Source organism: Halichoerus grypus, chromosome 11 (assembly GCF_964656455.1).
Source record: "Halichoerus grypus chromosome 11, mHalGry1.hap1.1, whole genome shotgun sequence".
Taxonomy (NCBI): Eukaryota; Metazoa; Chordata; class Mammalia; order Carnivora; family Phocidae; genus Halichoerus; species Halichoerus grypus.
The window spans coordinates 92535247-92552130 of NC_135722.1; the positions used below are offsets into that span (position 1 = coordinate 92535247).

The window sequence follows — 16884 nt, forward strand, 5'->3', positions numbered from 1 at the left end:
AAAACGAGTTTGGAAGTTTTCTGTCCATTTCTATGTTTTGGAACAGTTTCAGAAGAATAGGTATTAATTCTTCTTTAAATGTTTGGTAGAATTCCCCTGGGAAGCCATCTGGCCTGGGTTCTTGTTTTTTGGGAGATTTTTGATGACTGCTTCCAATTTCCTTAGTGGTTATGGGTCTGTTCAGGTTTTCTATTTCTTCCTGGTTCAGTTTTGGTAGTTTCTACATCTCTAAGAATGCATCCATTTCTTCCAGATTATCTAATTGGTTGGCATAAAGTTGCTCATAATATGTTTTTACAGTTGTTTGTATTTCTTTGGTGTTGGTTGTGATCTCTCCTCTTTCATTCATGATTTTATTTATTTGGGTCCTTTCTCTTTTCTTTTTGTTAAGTCTGGCCAGGGGTTTATCAATCTTATTAATTCTTTCATAGAACTAGCTCCTAGTTTTGTTGATCTGTTCTACTGTTCCTTTGGTTTCTATTTCATTGATTTCTGCTCTGATCTTTATTATTTCTCTTCTCCTGCTGGGTTTAGCTTTGTTCTGTTCTTTCTGCAGCTCCTTTAGGTGTAGGGATAGGTTATGTATTTGAGACCTTTCTTGTTTCTTGAGAAAGGCTTGTATTGCTATATACTTTCCTCTTAGGACTGCCTTTGCTGCATCCCAAAGATTTTGAACAGCTGTGTTTTCATTTTCATTGGTTTCCATGAATTTTTTAAATTCTTCTTTAATTTCCTGGTTGACCCATTCATTCTTTAGTAGGATGCTCTTTAGCCTCCATGTATTTGAGTTCTTTCCGACTTTCCTCTTGTGATTGAGTTCTAGTTTCAAAGCATTGTGGTCTGAAAATAGGCAGGGAATGATCCCAATCTTTTGGTACCAGTTGAGACCTGATTTGTGACCTAGGATGTGATCTATTCTGGAGAATGTTCCATGGACACTAGAGAAGTATGTGTATTCTGTTCCTTTGGGATGGAATGTTCTGAATATATCTGTGAAGTCCATTTTGTCCAGTGTGTCATTTAAAGTCTTTATTTCCTTGTTGATCTTTTGCTTAGACGATCTGTCCATTTCAGTGAGGGGGGTGTTAAAATCCCCTACTATGATTGTATTGTTGTCGATGTGTTTCTTTGATTTTGTTATTAATTGGATTATATAATTGGCTGCTCCCATGTTAGGGGCATAGATATTTACAATTGTTAGATCTTCTTGTTGGATAGACCCTTTAAGTAGGATATAGTGTCCTTCATCTCTTATTATAGTCTTTGGTTTAAAATCTAATTTGTCTGATAAAGGGATTGCCACCCCAGCTTTCTTTTGGTGTCCATTAGCATGGTAAATGGTTTTCCACCTCCTCACTTTCAATTTGGAAGTGTTTTTGTGTCTAAAATGAGTCTCTTGTGGGCAGCATATTGATGGGTCTTGTTTTCTTATCCAATCTGATAGCCTGTGTCTTTTGATTGGGGCATTTAGCCCATTTACATTCAGGGTAACTATTGAGAGATATGAATTTAGTGCCATTGTGTTGCCTGTAAGGTGACTGTTACTGTATATTGTCCTTATTCCTTTCTGGTCTATGTTACTTTTAGGCTCTCTCTTTGCTTAGAGGACCCCTTTCAATATTTCTTGTAGGGCTGGGTTGATGTTTGAAAATTCTTTTATTTTTTTTTGTCCTAGAAGCTTTTTATCTCTCCTTCTATTTTCAATGACAGCCTAGCTGGATATAGTATTCTTGGCTGCATATTTTTCTTGTTTAGTGCTCTGAATATATCATGCCAGTCCTTTCTGGCCTGCCAGGTCTCTGTGGGTAGGTCTGCTGCCAATCTGTTTCTACCATTGTAGGTTACAGACCTCTTGTCCCAAGCTGCTTTCAGGATTTTCTCTTTGTCTCTGAGTCTTGTAAGTTTTACTATTAGATTTCAGGGTGTTGACCTATTTTTATTGATTTTGAGGGAGGTTCTCTGTGCCTCCTGGATTTTGATGCCTGTTTCCTTACCGAAATTAGGGAAGTTCTCTGCTATAATTTGCTCCAATATACCTTCTGCCCCTCTCTCTCTTTCTTCTTCTTCTGGGATCTCAATTATTCTAATATTGTTTCGTCTTATGGTATCACTTATCTCTCGAATTCTGCCCTCGTGATCCAGTAGTTGTTTATCTCTTTTTCTCAGCTTCCTTATTCTCCATCATTTGGTCTTCTATATCACTAATTTCTCTTCTGCCTCATTTATCCTAGCAGTTAGTGCCCCCATTTTTATCTCACCTCATTAATAGCCTTTTTGATTTCCACTTGGTTAGATTTTAGTTCTTTTATTTCTCCAGCAAGGGATTCTCTAGTATCTTCCACGCTTTTTTCAAGCCCAGCTAGTATCTTTACAATTGTCATTCCGAACTCTAGTTCCAACATCTTACTAATGTCCGTATTGACTAGGTCCCTGGCAGTTGGTACTGCCTCTTGTTCTTTTTTTTGAGGTGATTTTTTCCATCTTGTCATTTTGTCCAGAGGACAATAGGTGAATGAGAGAACAAAATGCTAACAGGGTAATAATGACCCCAGAAAAATATACTCTAAGCAAATTAGAAGAGACCTGTAACTGGGGAGGGGGGGGAAGAAAGGGAAAGAAAGAACGGAGGAAAGAAAGAAAGAAATGAATATGATCAAATATGATCAGGCTAGTGAAGAAATCAGTGCCACACACTAGATTTTGGGCGTATTTTGGTCTGTTAGAAGAAAGTGCCTCCCAAAATTTTAAAGAAAGAAAAACTTATATATGTACAAAAATAAGGGTAAATACGTTGAAGGGATGGAATATGACTTCCAGAAAGTGGTCGCTTTTCTGTTCAGAGAGTTGCTGCTATTCTTTTCTTCGATCTCCTGTTGAATTTGTAGGTGTTCAGAATGGTTTGATACCTATCTAGCTGAATTCCTTGGACCAGATTAAATTTAGGTCTCCTACCCCTCTGCCATCTTGCTCCTCCTCCAGAATAAAGCTTTATTATTAGATAGCTAGCTACTTAATCCCAGGATTTATTCCTTATTGACATAACCAGAACTTAGCCTGAGTGTCTCTTTCTTTCAGCCTTGGAACCAAGATTCTCTACTTCAGCTGATAATTTTTCTTAAGGCTTCTTCAGACAGAATTGAGAAAATATTTTTGTTCTTCATCTCTAATGCTGGAAGTCTGGAGTAATAGATGATGCTAGATTAAACTTTGCCAAAGTTCTGAACACTTCATTCCTCATCAATTAAATAAAGTAACTTGATGGTAACTTGCATTCTTTCTGTCTTAGAATGTATTTTCAGGCAATGAAATTGACAGGTAAGAGCTATGAAACTCTGAGTATTTGCTGCTGGATGTGAGACAAGGATCCTAGAACCAAGATGTCTACTGAACCCCAACCCTTCAAAACTTCTGGGTAAATTTCACAAGATGTCAAAAGTTCCAAGGACAAGATGAACATATCTCCAAATGAAGGCAATAGTTGAAGAGGTGAGCTGCTACAGCCTGTCTCCTTTGGTAAGGTTCCCTCTCCCTCCTCATCTTATGCCACAAACATGTTGGGAGAGCTGAGGATGAGGGGAAGCTAGTCAATGTTACACCAGGAAGAGGGATTTCCTGTAACCCACAGAAGGAAGTCTTGGTAAAAACAACAACAACAAAATAACCAAACAAGACTGGGGCTCTGCACAGTTTCATCCCCTGTGACTCTGAGGCTGATTAAGGAAAATAAAATCTCTAAAGATACTGAAAGGGCGCCTGGGTGGCTCAGTTGGTTAAGTGACTGCCTTTGGCTCAGGTAATGATCCTGGAGTCCCTGGATCGAGTCCCGCATTGGGCTCCCTGCTCGGCAGGGAGTCTGCTTCTCCTTCTGACCCTCCCCCCCTCATGTGCTCTCTCTCATTCTCTCTCTCTCAAATAAATAAAATCTTTAAAAAAAAATAAAGATACTGAAAACCCTGATTTTCATTATTATTTTATGTTAAGCCGGGACACAGAAGGACCACAAAACACTGAGAGTTGTCAGTCATCTTTTCTTTATCTATAGGATTAAGGGGATGCCTGGGTGGCACAGTTGGTTAAGTGTCTGGTTCAGCTCAGGTCATGATCCCAGGGTCTTGGGATCGAGTTCCGCATTGGGCTCCTCGCTCAGTGGGGAGCCTGCTTCTCCCTCTCCCTCTGCCACTCCCCCTGCTTGTGCTCTCTCTCTCTGACAAATAAATAAATAAAATCTTTTTAAAAAATGAGAACAGTTATATCTAACTTTAAGAGCCACTGTGAGAGGAGATATTGCATCCAAATTTCCTAATACATAATTAGTGCTCAATATCATCCATGTTATTATTGGTATACAGCTTGCTATCATAATTTGCGTCTCTTTCTGTAAGTCACCTATAAGCAGAAAGATTAATATAGTCTCAGAATGTAGGGAAACACTAGGTTCTCATAATTTTATTGATTGGTTAAATGATGATTTGTGGCTATAGATCCAGTTACAAAGTTTCATTTCATTTCTCCTCCAGGTCATTGGAGATGAGTCCTGAAAATTAGATGCTGGTGACAGGGTTTCCTGTCCTTCTGGGTTTCCCCAGAACCTACATCCTGCAGTCCCTGTTGTTCTTGGGGTTGATGGTGATCTACGTTGTAACAGCCATAGGCAACCTGCTCATTATTGGACTCAGCTGGACCAACCGACACTTGCACACACAGATGTACTTCTTCCTGAGGCACCTGTCCTTCCTGGAGATGTTGCTCGTATCTGTTGTGGTTCCCAAGATGCTCGTCATCATTCTCACAGGGGATCGCTCCATCTCATTTGCCAGCTGCATCCTCCAGTCCTACCTCTACTTCCTCCTAGGCACCACCGACTTCTTCCTCTTAGCTGTCATGTCTCTGGATCGTTATCTGGCAATCTGCCGACCACTCCACTATGAGACTCTGATGAGTGGTCATGTCTGTTCCCAACTCGTTTTGGCCTCCTGGCTAGCTGGATTCCTCTGGGTCCTTTGCCCCACCATCCTCATGGCCTGCCTACCTTTCTGTGGCCCCAATGGTATTGACCACTTTTTCTGTGACAGTTGGCCTTTGCTGAGGCTCTCTTGTGGAGACACCCGCCTCCTGGAGCTGGTGGCTTTCGTGCTCTCCACATCCGTGTTACTGGGCTCACTGGCACTGACCTCGGTTTCCTATGCCTGCATTCTTGCCACTGTTTCCAGGGCCCCCACAGCTGCTGAGCGAAAGAAGGCATTCTCCACTTGTGCCTCACATCTTACTGTTGTCATCATCGTCTATGGCAGCTCCATTTTTCTCTACATCCGTATGTCAGATGCTCAGTACACACTGCTCAACAAAGGTGCCTCAGTCCAGAGCTGTATCATCACACCCCTCCTGAACCCGTTCATCTTCAGTCTCCGCAATGAGAAGGTGAAGCAGGCGCTGAGACATGCCCTGAGGTGGCACAGAACCATGGCTGTGAGAGACTATGAAGGTCACAAGTAAAAGGAAATATTAGATGAGGAGATTAATGTATGCAATTTTTTAAAAATGTATTTGAAGTTTAAATCACTCAAGCAACACCCTACACTTTTCTCAGACAATTAAAAATAGTCTCCATATGGGACACCTTGGTGGCTCAGTCAGTTACACATCTGACTCTTGGTTTCGGCTCAGGTCATGATCTCCAGGCGGTAGGATCGAGCCCCGAGTCAGGCTCTGCACGGAGTCCACTCAGGATTCTCTCTCTCTCCTCTGCCCCTCCTGCACACGTGCACACACACTCTCTCTCTCTAAAATAAATAAAATCTTAAAAAAAAAAAGTCTCCATAAATATACAATATAAAACAGGGAGTGAGCCTTCATTTTCCTCCCTCCTATCTTCCTGATGCCTTCCCCCAGAGAAGGCTGATCCAACTGGCCAAGTTTCAGGATTCTGGTTAGGACACATTTCCTTTGGGGCAGGTAAGCATGTGGCCTTCATGCAGGGAGACCGCTTGTCTTCTTCCTTACATGTGTGTTCAAGTACACTTATTCCTGCTTCAGGATCCTGTATGATGAAGCCAAGCGGGGGATGCTGAAACATGGAGATTCAGATCAGGAGCTTAGAGGGGAGTAAGAGGGTTTCTGCGGCCTTCCACCTAGACTGAGTATTACAAACGAGATTAAACAGAACCTGTATACAGAAAATTACATTTTGGTTATGGTAATAAATGGTTCCTTCACTTGCTATTGCTCTTTATGTGACTAGCAGCTCCTATAGGAATCACATAAAGGAAGAATGCTGTGACCAACAAAACATTTGGATATCCCAAATTCCCAAGTCTAAATACAAGGACAATCATTCCATTATTCCTTTAAGAAATATTATTAGGGGTGCCTGGGTGGCTCAGTCGTTAAGCGTCTGCCTTCAGCTCAGGTCATGATCCCAGGGTCCTGGGATCAAGTCCTGCATGGGGCTCCCTGCTCAGTGGGGAGCCTGCTTCTCCTTCTCCCCTCACCCTGCTCATGCTTTCTCTCGTGGGATCTCTCTCTCTCGAATAAATAAATAAAATCTTTTTTAAAAAAATATTATTAAATACCAATATGTGTAAGGCACTGAGCTAGGCAGGGATGAGACTAGGGTGACGTCTTGGGCCAAGAAAGACATGTAGGGCACAAATTTTAAAGACACACATGCCCCAGTGGTCACACAAGTTCAGGGTCAGGCCATGCACAAACCTGGGAGTGAATGTCCCCTCAATTCTGCACCTGAGGCCGCTCTGTTGCTGCTCTGGAATCTAGGCTCTGGAGCTAGACCTTCAGTATATGGTAGTAAACAAAGTAGACATAGCTCTCACTTTTATAGAATTTATAGTATAGTTGGGATGGCTGGCAAAAAAAAAGAAAGAAAGAAAGAAAAAAAACAAAACCCAAACAGACAAACAAACAAGAAAACCTAAATACACACCTTAGTATGTAATTGCAATCTGTGATCAATGCTTTTGAGAAAAGAGTTGAGTTTTGTTAAAGGGGCTAATAAGGAAAAATAATTTGGATGAAAGTCCAGGGAACACACCTCTGAGGAGATGAGCTTTAAACTGTGGCCTCAGGCTGAGCTGCAGTTATCCAGACAATAAGGGAGGAGCATTCCAGAGAGAGCGAATAGTGTTTGCCAGGACCCAGAGTAAGACAAGAGGGATGAAGAGAAACAAATGTACAAGAGGACTGGAAGTGGAGAGGTGGGCCGAGGTCAGTTCAGACAGGACCCTATCTATAAGGTTTATGTGCATTTTTCTTCCTTTGTAAAGGCAATGTAAAGCCTTTGAAGGGTTTTAAGCGAGGAAGTGATCAAATCGTATTTTTGAAAAAAATCAATCAGCGGTTGTGGAGACAACTGGTTAGAGGGAGACAAGTGGATTTTAGAGGATCAAATATGAAGTCACAGCGTGGCCTAGATGGATTAGTTATGACTTTACAATTGGCAGGGGAGGCTGAGAAAAATGGACAATACGTAGTTTGGAAGCAGACTTGATCCTGCCCCCCAGAGATCTCACAGCCTATGAAAGAGCCAGGCTGGCAAACGGACTAAGTTGGAAAGAGGGGGAGAGCAGAATCCGAAGGGTGACTGCATTATTTTCTGAAGAGAATGACCACCTACTTAAGGGGACTATGTGCATTTTTACGCATAGAAGTAAGTGTACTAGACCTGCCTAAATTTTAGCTCTTCTCCCCTACTATCCAGCAAGATGACGCTTATAAGGAAAATCATTTTGTTTATTGAAAAATAAAGAAGCTGCATTTTCTTTGCACCTATATGTCCTCTTCAGTGTATTTGTGCATATGACTTGTATAAATCAAGATTTGACCCTGCTACAGGTCCAAAGTATAGTGGCAGGAGAATTAAACTCTTGCTACTAAACCAAACTGCATAGAAAGAGAACTCTGACCTGAGCTTTCCGATTCCAAAATTATCTTTCCACTAAAAGATACTCTTTTTAAATAGCTTGTGTGTTTGCTCTATGCTGTCTTATCTCCTCCTCCAACCTTCCAGCTCCCTTTTCCCTAGACCTATGCCTTTCCTCTTTCAAGTTTGACCCATGCTCTAGGCCCTGTGTACTGAACATTTGCTCTCAGCTGGCTATCATTGTGGAAAGGAACTTCGCTTATACTAATTTACTTACTAAGATATAAGTGATGGGTGATGACTTAATGCTAAGTTTGCAAAGACATTTGTTAAATATCATCCTCTTCCCATCCCACATCCAGGGTAGGTATCACCAAATGATTAAATAACATTCAACATATATAAACAAAACATTGCTTTATTTTAAAATTGATTCTCAGGTATGGGAGTGAAGATAAAAAGGTGCAGGTCCTATGATAAAGGTAAGAAGCCAAATGGTTAACTTGGTGGTAGGAGATGCAGGAATATGGATCAGGGAGTTAAGGTGTGAGGGGAGAATAGAGAGACAATGTAAGAAAAGACCATGACTGTTTCTCCATTCCCTCTTAAATTGAGTAGAGCTTCTAGGGGTACTTATGTATTATCTTGTACCACTCCTTATTTAGGGACTGGAGGATAATCTACCCTTCCACCTTATAACCCAATTCTGCATTTTTCACTGGGTTTAGCTGTCAACAAATGATCTCTTACTCCATGTCCCCGCATTCCAAAATCCAGTCCCTTTCACTCTCCCAACTACAATAGACCAAGACCAAGTTAGAATAGTTTATCTCTACCCATGATGCCAATTTAACTGGCACAAACTCACTAAGACATAGTGACCCTTAGTAGCTACAAAGAGTTTTAGATATTATCCAGAACTTGGGTTCCAGAGTTAAACAGACCTGGGTTGGATTCCAGAAACAAGCTCTAGAGACATAAATAAATTATTCAACGTCTCTCAGCTGCCACAGATTCGTCTTTAAAATGAAGATGATACTTACCTCCTAAGAATGTTGAGATAATTAAAATAAATAGTAAATGTAAATCACTTGATACAATGCCTGTCAAATAGTAAGGTCTTAACAAATATTATTTAAATCATGATGATGGTGAATACCTTAAGAAACTACTAGTAGGAAGTAATTTTCCCAAGACAATTCCCTTTCTCTTCATTGACATTAAATTCAATCAGCCTTCCGAAATCAGAACTCAGTATCCCACATTTATGTTAACCTCCAGATCCTGCCTGTCTCTAGGAAGTTTATAATTGTTTTGAGTTCCTCTGATATATTTTGTGTCCAAGAAGAAATATCAGAAAAGAAACACCAGATGTACCACCTCCATGCAGCTGGAACTTTCTCAGCAGGGCCAACATCATCATATGGGCAAGTGCCATCTGAGCCAAACACCATTTCTGCATAGCACCTGAGACTCTTTCTCTAGGAGGCACTTGGGAGAAGTTCTAGGATACTCATTCCATTTCCTAACTGTGTTAAAAGTTCAGGTCCCCAGTACTTGACTGAGGTTGAGAATAATAGAGAAGCAAGTAGTTTTAGCTACTTTGTAGGTCTTCTTGAGCAGCTCTCAGATTCTCAGGCTCTGCCTCTGCTAATCAGGGGGTCAGTGCTCCAGGGGACCCAGAAGGTCTTTTTGTCTCCTCCACAGCTTTTTCATGGCCATAATCACTTCCTTGTTTCTCAGGGTATAGATGGCAGGATTCAGCATGGGAGTGACCATTGTGTACAGCACAGAGACTACCTTGTCCATAGGGAGTGTCCGAAATGGCCTTGCATAGATGTAGACACAAGGCACAAAGATTAAGGTCACTACAGCAATATGGGAGGCACAGGTGGATAGGGCTTTGCTGCGGCCTTCCCATGAGTGGCCTCGGAGCATGAATAACAGTGCCATGTAGGATCCCAGGAGCACCAGAAAACACATCAAAGTTACCAGGCCATTATTAGACACCATCAGAAGCTCTAAGACAAAGGTATCTGTGCAGGCCAATTTGATCAGCTGAGGCACATCACAGTAAAAGTTGTCCAGCTTGTCAGGCCCACAGAATGGCAGCTGGATAGTTAGTCCCACCTGTACAATGGAGTGGATGAAGCCCCCCACCCAGGAGGCTACCACGAGGAGCCCACAGACGGTCCTGTTCATAATAAGCGTGTAGCGCAAGGGCTGGGAGATGGCAACATAGCGGTCACATGCCATCACAGTCAGCAGGAAGATCTTGATGCCTCCAGTGAAGTGGAAGAAGAAGAGCTGAGTCAGGCAGCTGCCAAAGGAAATGATGGGGTTGCCTGAGAGCAAGTCAACCAGCATCCTAGGTGCTGTGATGGTAGAGTAGCAAAAGTCTAGGAAGGAAAGATTGCCTAAGAGAAAGTACATGGTTGTGTGAAGGCGAGGGTCAGAGGTCACTATGGCCATAATAAGGAGATTTCCCATTACAGTCAAAAGATACACAACAGAGAAGACAATGAAGAAGAGGAACCGGAGCTCCCATACCTGAGAGAGCCCCAGAAGGACAAAGCCTGTCACCTGGGAGTGATTTGCTGGATTCATCTGCTTGCTATGACCTGGTAAGTGAACCTGGGAGGAAAATGGACACATTCATCATGGGATCCACAAGCTTCTCTGGAATAATTTCCTCGGCCCTCTCTGGGGAATTCTCCCCCGTCTCATTTACGATAGATGAATGTTGTAAGCAGTTCTATAGGAAACCAAGCATTTGAACATCATATACTGGTGTAATCAAACTCCAGGAGCCTAAAACTCAAGGTAACACTGATACTATTTGTAGTTCATGAAAATCAAGAATAATCAGCCCTCAAAACTTGAGAAGTGATACGCAGAGAAAAAACTGCTACCCTGGGAGTGAATCTCACTTCTGCTAGTAGCCAACTGTATAAATAGGACCAATCTTCCAAAATTCTCTGTCTCACTTCCCTCCTCCATGATGCACCCTAGCCAAAATGCCTGCAAGGTCTCCCATAGTCTAATATTTTATAGCTATAGGTGGCCTCTATTTAGAAAACCCAAAGAATTCCCACCAGCCAAATATTTAGATATATAAGGGTCGTGAACCAGTGTTTTTCTAAAGTTAGATAAGAAAACATGCAGAAGAAGGAGCTTCCTATCCAGTGGCTCTGGGAAACCCAGAGAAACTAGAGTCCCCGGGGGAAATATTGGGAGGGCAACTAGAATATTGAACCACCTCTGAGAAGTTTTCATGTCACTGTTAATTTTGGGGATATCATCCAAAGAATAATTTCTTATTCGTATGAGAAGCAGCAAGAGAAGGCCATAAATATTAACTGAAGGTAAAAAAAAAATCACTATCTAAATGCAAAGTTGCCTCAACATCTGAAAACCTTAAAATAAAAAGGGCGTTTTTATATATTTAAGTATTTTTAAAAGATACTGAGAAAGCTAGCTATTTGTAAGAATTCTAGAATGAATCTCTTCATACTCTTTAAGAGAAATGTGAAGTATCATTCCACACTTAATTTTTAGTATGACTTTTCAACTATATTTTCCTTCCTTTGTTCTTTCTTCATTCAATATGCATTTATTAAGCATCTTTTATTTACTAAGCACTACATTAAACACTAAGGTTTAAAAAATAAGACACAAGTGATCTAACATGTCACACTCTGCATAGGACCTTCACCTTATGACACCTGCCCACCCCTCCAGTTTCTTCATTTTATACATAGCCCCCTCACACATACACTATGATCTAGCATACCGACCTACCAGAAGTTCCTTGAATTTGCCATGCTCACCCCATGCTTCCCTGATTTTCTTTTTTTTTTTTTAAGATTTTTTATTTATTTATCTGAGAGAGAGAATGGGAGACAGAGAGCATGAGAGCGGGAGGGTCAGAGGGAGAAGCAGACTCCCTGCTGAGCAGGGAGTCAGATGCGGAACTCGATCCCAGGACTCCAGGATCATGACCCGAGCCGAAGGCAGTCGCTTAACCAACTGAGCCACCCAGGCGCCCCTTCCCTGATTTTCTTTATTAATCTCTACATACTTATTTTATCTTAATTTTAATGAAATGTTTCAAATACACAAAGTTGGGATTTCCAGTTTCAGTTTAAACATGTGAAGAACTTGGAAATCAATACTCTTATCCTTGAAGCAAGAAGAAGCTAAATAAAATGAAAGGCAATGACTTTTCTTGGAGCTATCAGAGAACAGAGGTCACAGAGCAAAACACTCCCTCAAAACCTGGAGAGACGAGGGAAGCAACACAGATTCATAGCAGAGATCTGCTTAGCTGGTGCAGAGCCAACTGAAGGCAAACACTGGTAGGAGCACTTCAATAGCAATTTTGACAAATTGCTGGAGGCTGAATGTGGACTAGAATGATAGTGGGAAACTCCTGGGAGCTACAGTCTTAAGGAAACCCTACACTTTCGTGGGCTCCATCTCCACAGTGAAGAGTGAAGAAAGATACTCTCCTGGCACCATTAGTCATGAGACCCTTCAGGTGTATGGTGGGTCATATGCTTGGGGGTGATTGCCAACATGTATCTTGGGAGGATTAGAGATAAAGGAAGTTCCAAAAGAATTTTTATATGTTAAGGTGGACTTACAGGATCCTGGGGGTCAGGCTAAGATTGCCTTTTGCCCTTAGCAAAGTATTAACATCGAGGCAGCTGAGTCCCTAGAGGAATGTCACTTGCCGATTTCAAGGACTTGTCAGTGGGCTATAGATAGTAAGGAAATTTAATAATTTCTCTTCTGCCTTTGGTTCCCACATCGGGCATATCATAGTCAACAAGAGAAAACCAAAGTTAAGGAGAAAAATCTTGATAGAAGTCAGAGGGAAAAATTTCTCAACAAAAGAGGAACAAAAATGAGAATTAGAGGGCAAGGCTTGTCAGAAACCAAGAAAGCAGGAAATAAGTGGACTGATTGATATATTTAAACAAGTGTTGAAAGAGAGAAAAAGAGCACCAGCCTAGAATTCTAAATCCAGCAAAACTGTCCTTTAAGCATTACAGAGAAATAAAGACTTTCTCAGGCAAATACCAGCTGAAAGAATTCGCTAGCAAACCCACCCAGCCAGAAATGTTAAAAAGAAGTTCTTTAGGGAAAAAGAAAATGATGTCGATCAGAAACTTGCATAGACTTAAAAAAAAGGAAGAGGGTTGGAGAAAGAATAAATGAAGATAACTTAAAATTTTTCTTATTCTTAAAAGAAAAATAACAATCTATTGGGGTATGGATAAGTAAACAAAGTTATGAGTAAGTAAACGGAATGACAGCAATGTCATAAGGGATGGGAGTATATTCATTTGCCAAGGCTACAAAACAAAGCACCCCAAATTAAGTGGCCTAAACAGAAAAAATGTATTGTCTCAGTTCTGGATGGTAAAGGCTCAAGATCAAGGTGTTGGCAGGACTGGTTCATTCTGAGAACTGTGAGGCTGTTTCTTGCTTCTCACCTCACTTCCAGTGGTTTGCTGGCAACCTTTGGCATTGCTTAGCTTGTAGAAGCATCCCCCACATCTCTGCTTTCATCTTCACACTCCATTCTCTACGTGTGTGCTTCAGATTTTCCCTAAGGACACCAGTCCTTTTGCAATAGAGCCAATCCAATGACTTCATTTTAGCTTGATTACCTCTGTAAAGGAGCTGTCTTAAAATACGCTCACATCCTGGGACACTAGGGGTTAGAACTTTAACATATGAATTTGGGAGGAGGTGGGGGGGTACAAAATCCAATCCTTACAGAGAGGGAAGAATTGGGAATACTCTTGATGAAGAGAACAAAGGCAAAAGAAATGTAGATAAAATTAAATTTCCTTACAACTTGCAGCCCTTTGATAAATTCCAGAGACATGCAGAGTGTGACAATGCCGAAGGAACTCAGGGCTATCTTAATGTTAATGCCTTGCTAGAGGCAAAAACAACCTTAGCTTGACAATAGCCAGACCTCTGGGATCCTGTAAGTCTTCTTTAACATATGAAAATGACTTTAGAGACTTCCTTTACCTCTACCCGCCTCCCAACTTAAAAGTATATAATCAATCATTCCTCACAATCACAGTGCGGCTCTTTCTGCCCACTGGTCCTGTCCCTGTGCTTTAATAAAAACACCTTTTTGCACTGCAAATGTTTCAGGACTTCTTTCTTGACCTTTTGCTCGGTGGCCCCACGGCGCTTTGACCTATAGATACAATACAATCTCAACCAACATTCCAGCAAGCTATTTTGTAGATATTTACAAGCTGATTCTAAAATGTATATGAAAAGCAAAAAGCCTAGAACAGCCAACACAATATTGAAGAAAAACAATGTTGGGTGACTCACACTAACTGATCTCAATACTTACTGGGATGTCAAAAGTTACCATAATCAAGGCAGCATGATATTAGAGAAAAATAGAAACATAGATCAATGGAATATGCTAGTCCAGGAAAAGAAAAAAAACATACAGACAACTGATATTTGACAAAGAAGCCAAGGAAATTCAATGGGGAAAAGATTTTCTTTGCAACAAATGGTGCTGGAACAATTGGACATCCATATGCAAAAAGAAATTGTACACAGATTTTATGTCTTCCATGAAAATTAACTCAAAATGAAACATAGCCCTAAATGTAAAATTCAAGCTATAATATTTCTACAAAAAAAATAAAAGAAGGAAATTTACATAAATTTTGGGTTTGGTGATCTGTTTTTACATGCAACAGCAAAAGCATAATCCATAAAAGAAAAAAATGATAAATTAGACTTTTTTAAAATTAAAGATTCCTGCTCTGCAAAAGACACCATGAAGAAAATCAAAAGACAAGTTGCAACTCGGATAAAATATCTGCAAAACATATATCTGGTAAAAGATCCAAACCCAAAATATACAAGGAACTCTTATAACTCAACAATAGGAAAGCAAGCAATCCAATGAAATGGGCAAAAGATCTGAACAGATATCTCACCAAAGAAGATATACAGGTGGCAAATAAGCATATGAAAAGATGCTACACATCATTTGTCATTAGGAAATTACAAATAGAGTAGTTTTCCATGGAGATACAGAACAACAGTTCTGGTAGCACTATACATGTATATAGGAACTGAACAACTGAGGAAGTGAATGGCAATGGTAAGAGCGAGGTTTCTCACCGTTAGAGTGTAAGCTTACAGATAAGCAAGAAAAAAAGGTTAGAATGATCCATGTTGTAATGGACTACAGTTGGAGGTATCAGTACGAACTCATGTTTATCTTAATAAAGATACAGATGGTTACAAATCGAAATATACACATGGGTAAGTAAACACTCATATATTTCCTTGCTCTGTCCGCATAAAATACCTGAAAGCGGTGACATCCCAGTAGCAAAAGCACACAGAGCACTCAGACCTTGATTTCTAATTCAGTCTCTAATAAACGGAACAAGGACTTCTTGGAGAAATAGCGGATTCTAGGACTGGGGCAGGAATATGCAGGGTGAGCCTGGAACACAAGTAAGATTTGTTATGGAAGCACTCAAAAAAGTTGATGAGTTATGTCAAAAGGACACAGGAGCCAAATAAACAAGCTCTCAATGGCCAAAGCTGAAACAATTTTGTGCAACAAAATAAAGTAGCATTGGATTATAATCAAAGGCATAAAATAAACATCCATGATATAAATATATGATTGAATAAATAAATGGGGGAGAATAGAGACACCTCCCTGGGAGAAGAATTCCAAATAATTTAGGTAGATACTTTATCCTCAAGGAGGTAAACTCCTTAAGTGTAAATTACAGTGAGTCACTACTACTAAGGTATGAAAAGTGAGAAAAAAATAGTTCCAAATGGAGAAAAGCTGAAAAACACTTTTACAGTGACATCAATAGCGATGTTATGTTGATAATATGCATCCTTGATCTATGTGACATTTATATCACATACATAATAGGATATCATGACAAAGTAGGGTTTCTTTCAGGAAAATAAAGGTGAGGGTGCCTGGGTGCCTCTGTCTGTTAAGTGTCTGCCTTAAGCTCAGGTCATGATCCCAGTATCCTGGGAACGAGCCCAGCATGGAGCCCTGCATGGGGCTCCCTTCTCAGTGGGGAGCCTGCTTCTGCCCCTCCCCCTGGCTCGAGCTCTCTCTCTTTCTCTTTCTCTCACTCTGCATTCTCTCTCTCAAATAAATAAATAAAATTCTTAAAAAAAAAAAAAAGTAAGGATGGTTTAACGTTTAAAAAGCAGACAACGTAAATTATCATATTAATAGAATAAAAGAAAACATTATATGATCATTTCAACTGATATGGAAAAAGCATTTGGCAAAATTTGACATCCGTTCATAATTATTAGGAATAGAAAGACATATTCTCAACCTTATAAAAGATATCTACAATCTATGGTGAAATCTTGACTACTTTCACCTAGGTCAAGGACAAAGAAATGATGGCCCTTCTTATCAGTATCAAAAAAATGAAAGACATAAAAATTGGAAGGAAAGAAATCAAAATTGTCCCTGTTCACAAGCAACATGACTGTTCATGGAGAAAATCCTAGAAATATAAAAAATAAATTAAAACCATAATGAGAGGAACGTTTTAAAAATATGCTTTAAAAAAACCACTTTGGGATTTATTCATCTAGCAATATAGTTTCCAGAATATATAAGTAAAATGTTATAATTATTATAATTACAGGAAAAGGCAAGTAAGTCCAGATGTCAGAAACTGCCAAATTATGTAAACAAAAAAATATGTAATGCTATAGAGAATTTGTGGGTTTTTTCCTAAAGATTTTATTTATTTGTTTTGAGAGACAGAGAGAGAGCACATGCATGAGCAGGGGGAGGGAGAGGGGCAGAGGGAGAGGGAGAAGCAGGCTCCCCACTGAGCAGGGAACCCAATGTGGGGCTGGATTCCAGGACCATGGGATCATGACCTGAGCCGAAGGCAGATGCTTAACCAACTGAGCCACCCAGGTGTCCCGCTATAGAGAAT

The 16884-nt window shown here is 40.4% G+C and overlaps 2 protein-coding genes across 2 annotated transcripts; one reads left to right on the top strand and one right to left on the bottom strand.

The window, feature by feature from the left end:
• The first annotated feature begins 4527 nt into the window (after positions 1-4527).
• Positions 4528-5506, top strand: OR6T1 (olfactory receptor family 6 subfamily T member 1). Its single transcript, XM_036081701.1, is given in 2 exon segments — positions 4528-5472; positions 5474-5506. Coding segments are annotated over 2 exon segments (978 nt in total).
• Positions 5507-9535: 4029 nt separating this feature from the next.
• OR4D5 (olfactory receptor family 4 subfamily D member 5) lies at positions 9536-10480 on the bottom strand. Its single transcript, XM_036081749.1, has one exon. The coding sequence runs from the start codon at positions 10478-10480 to the stop codon at positions 9536-9538; it is 945 nt and encodes a 314-aa protein (XP_035937642.1).
• Between the last annotated feature and the right edge of the window lie 6404 nt (positions 10481-16884).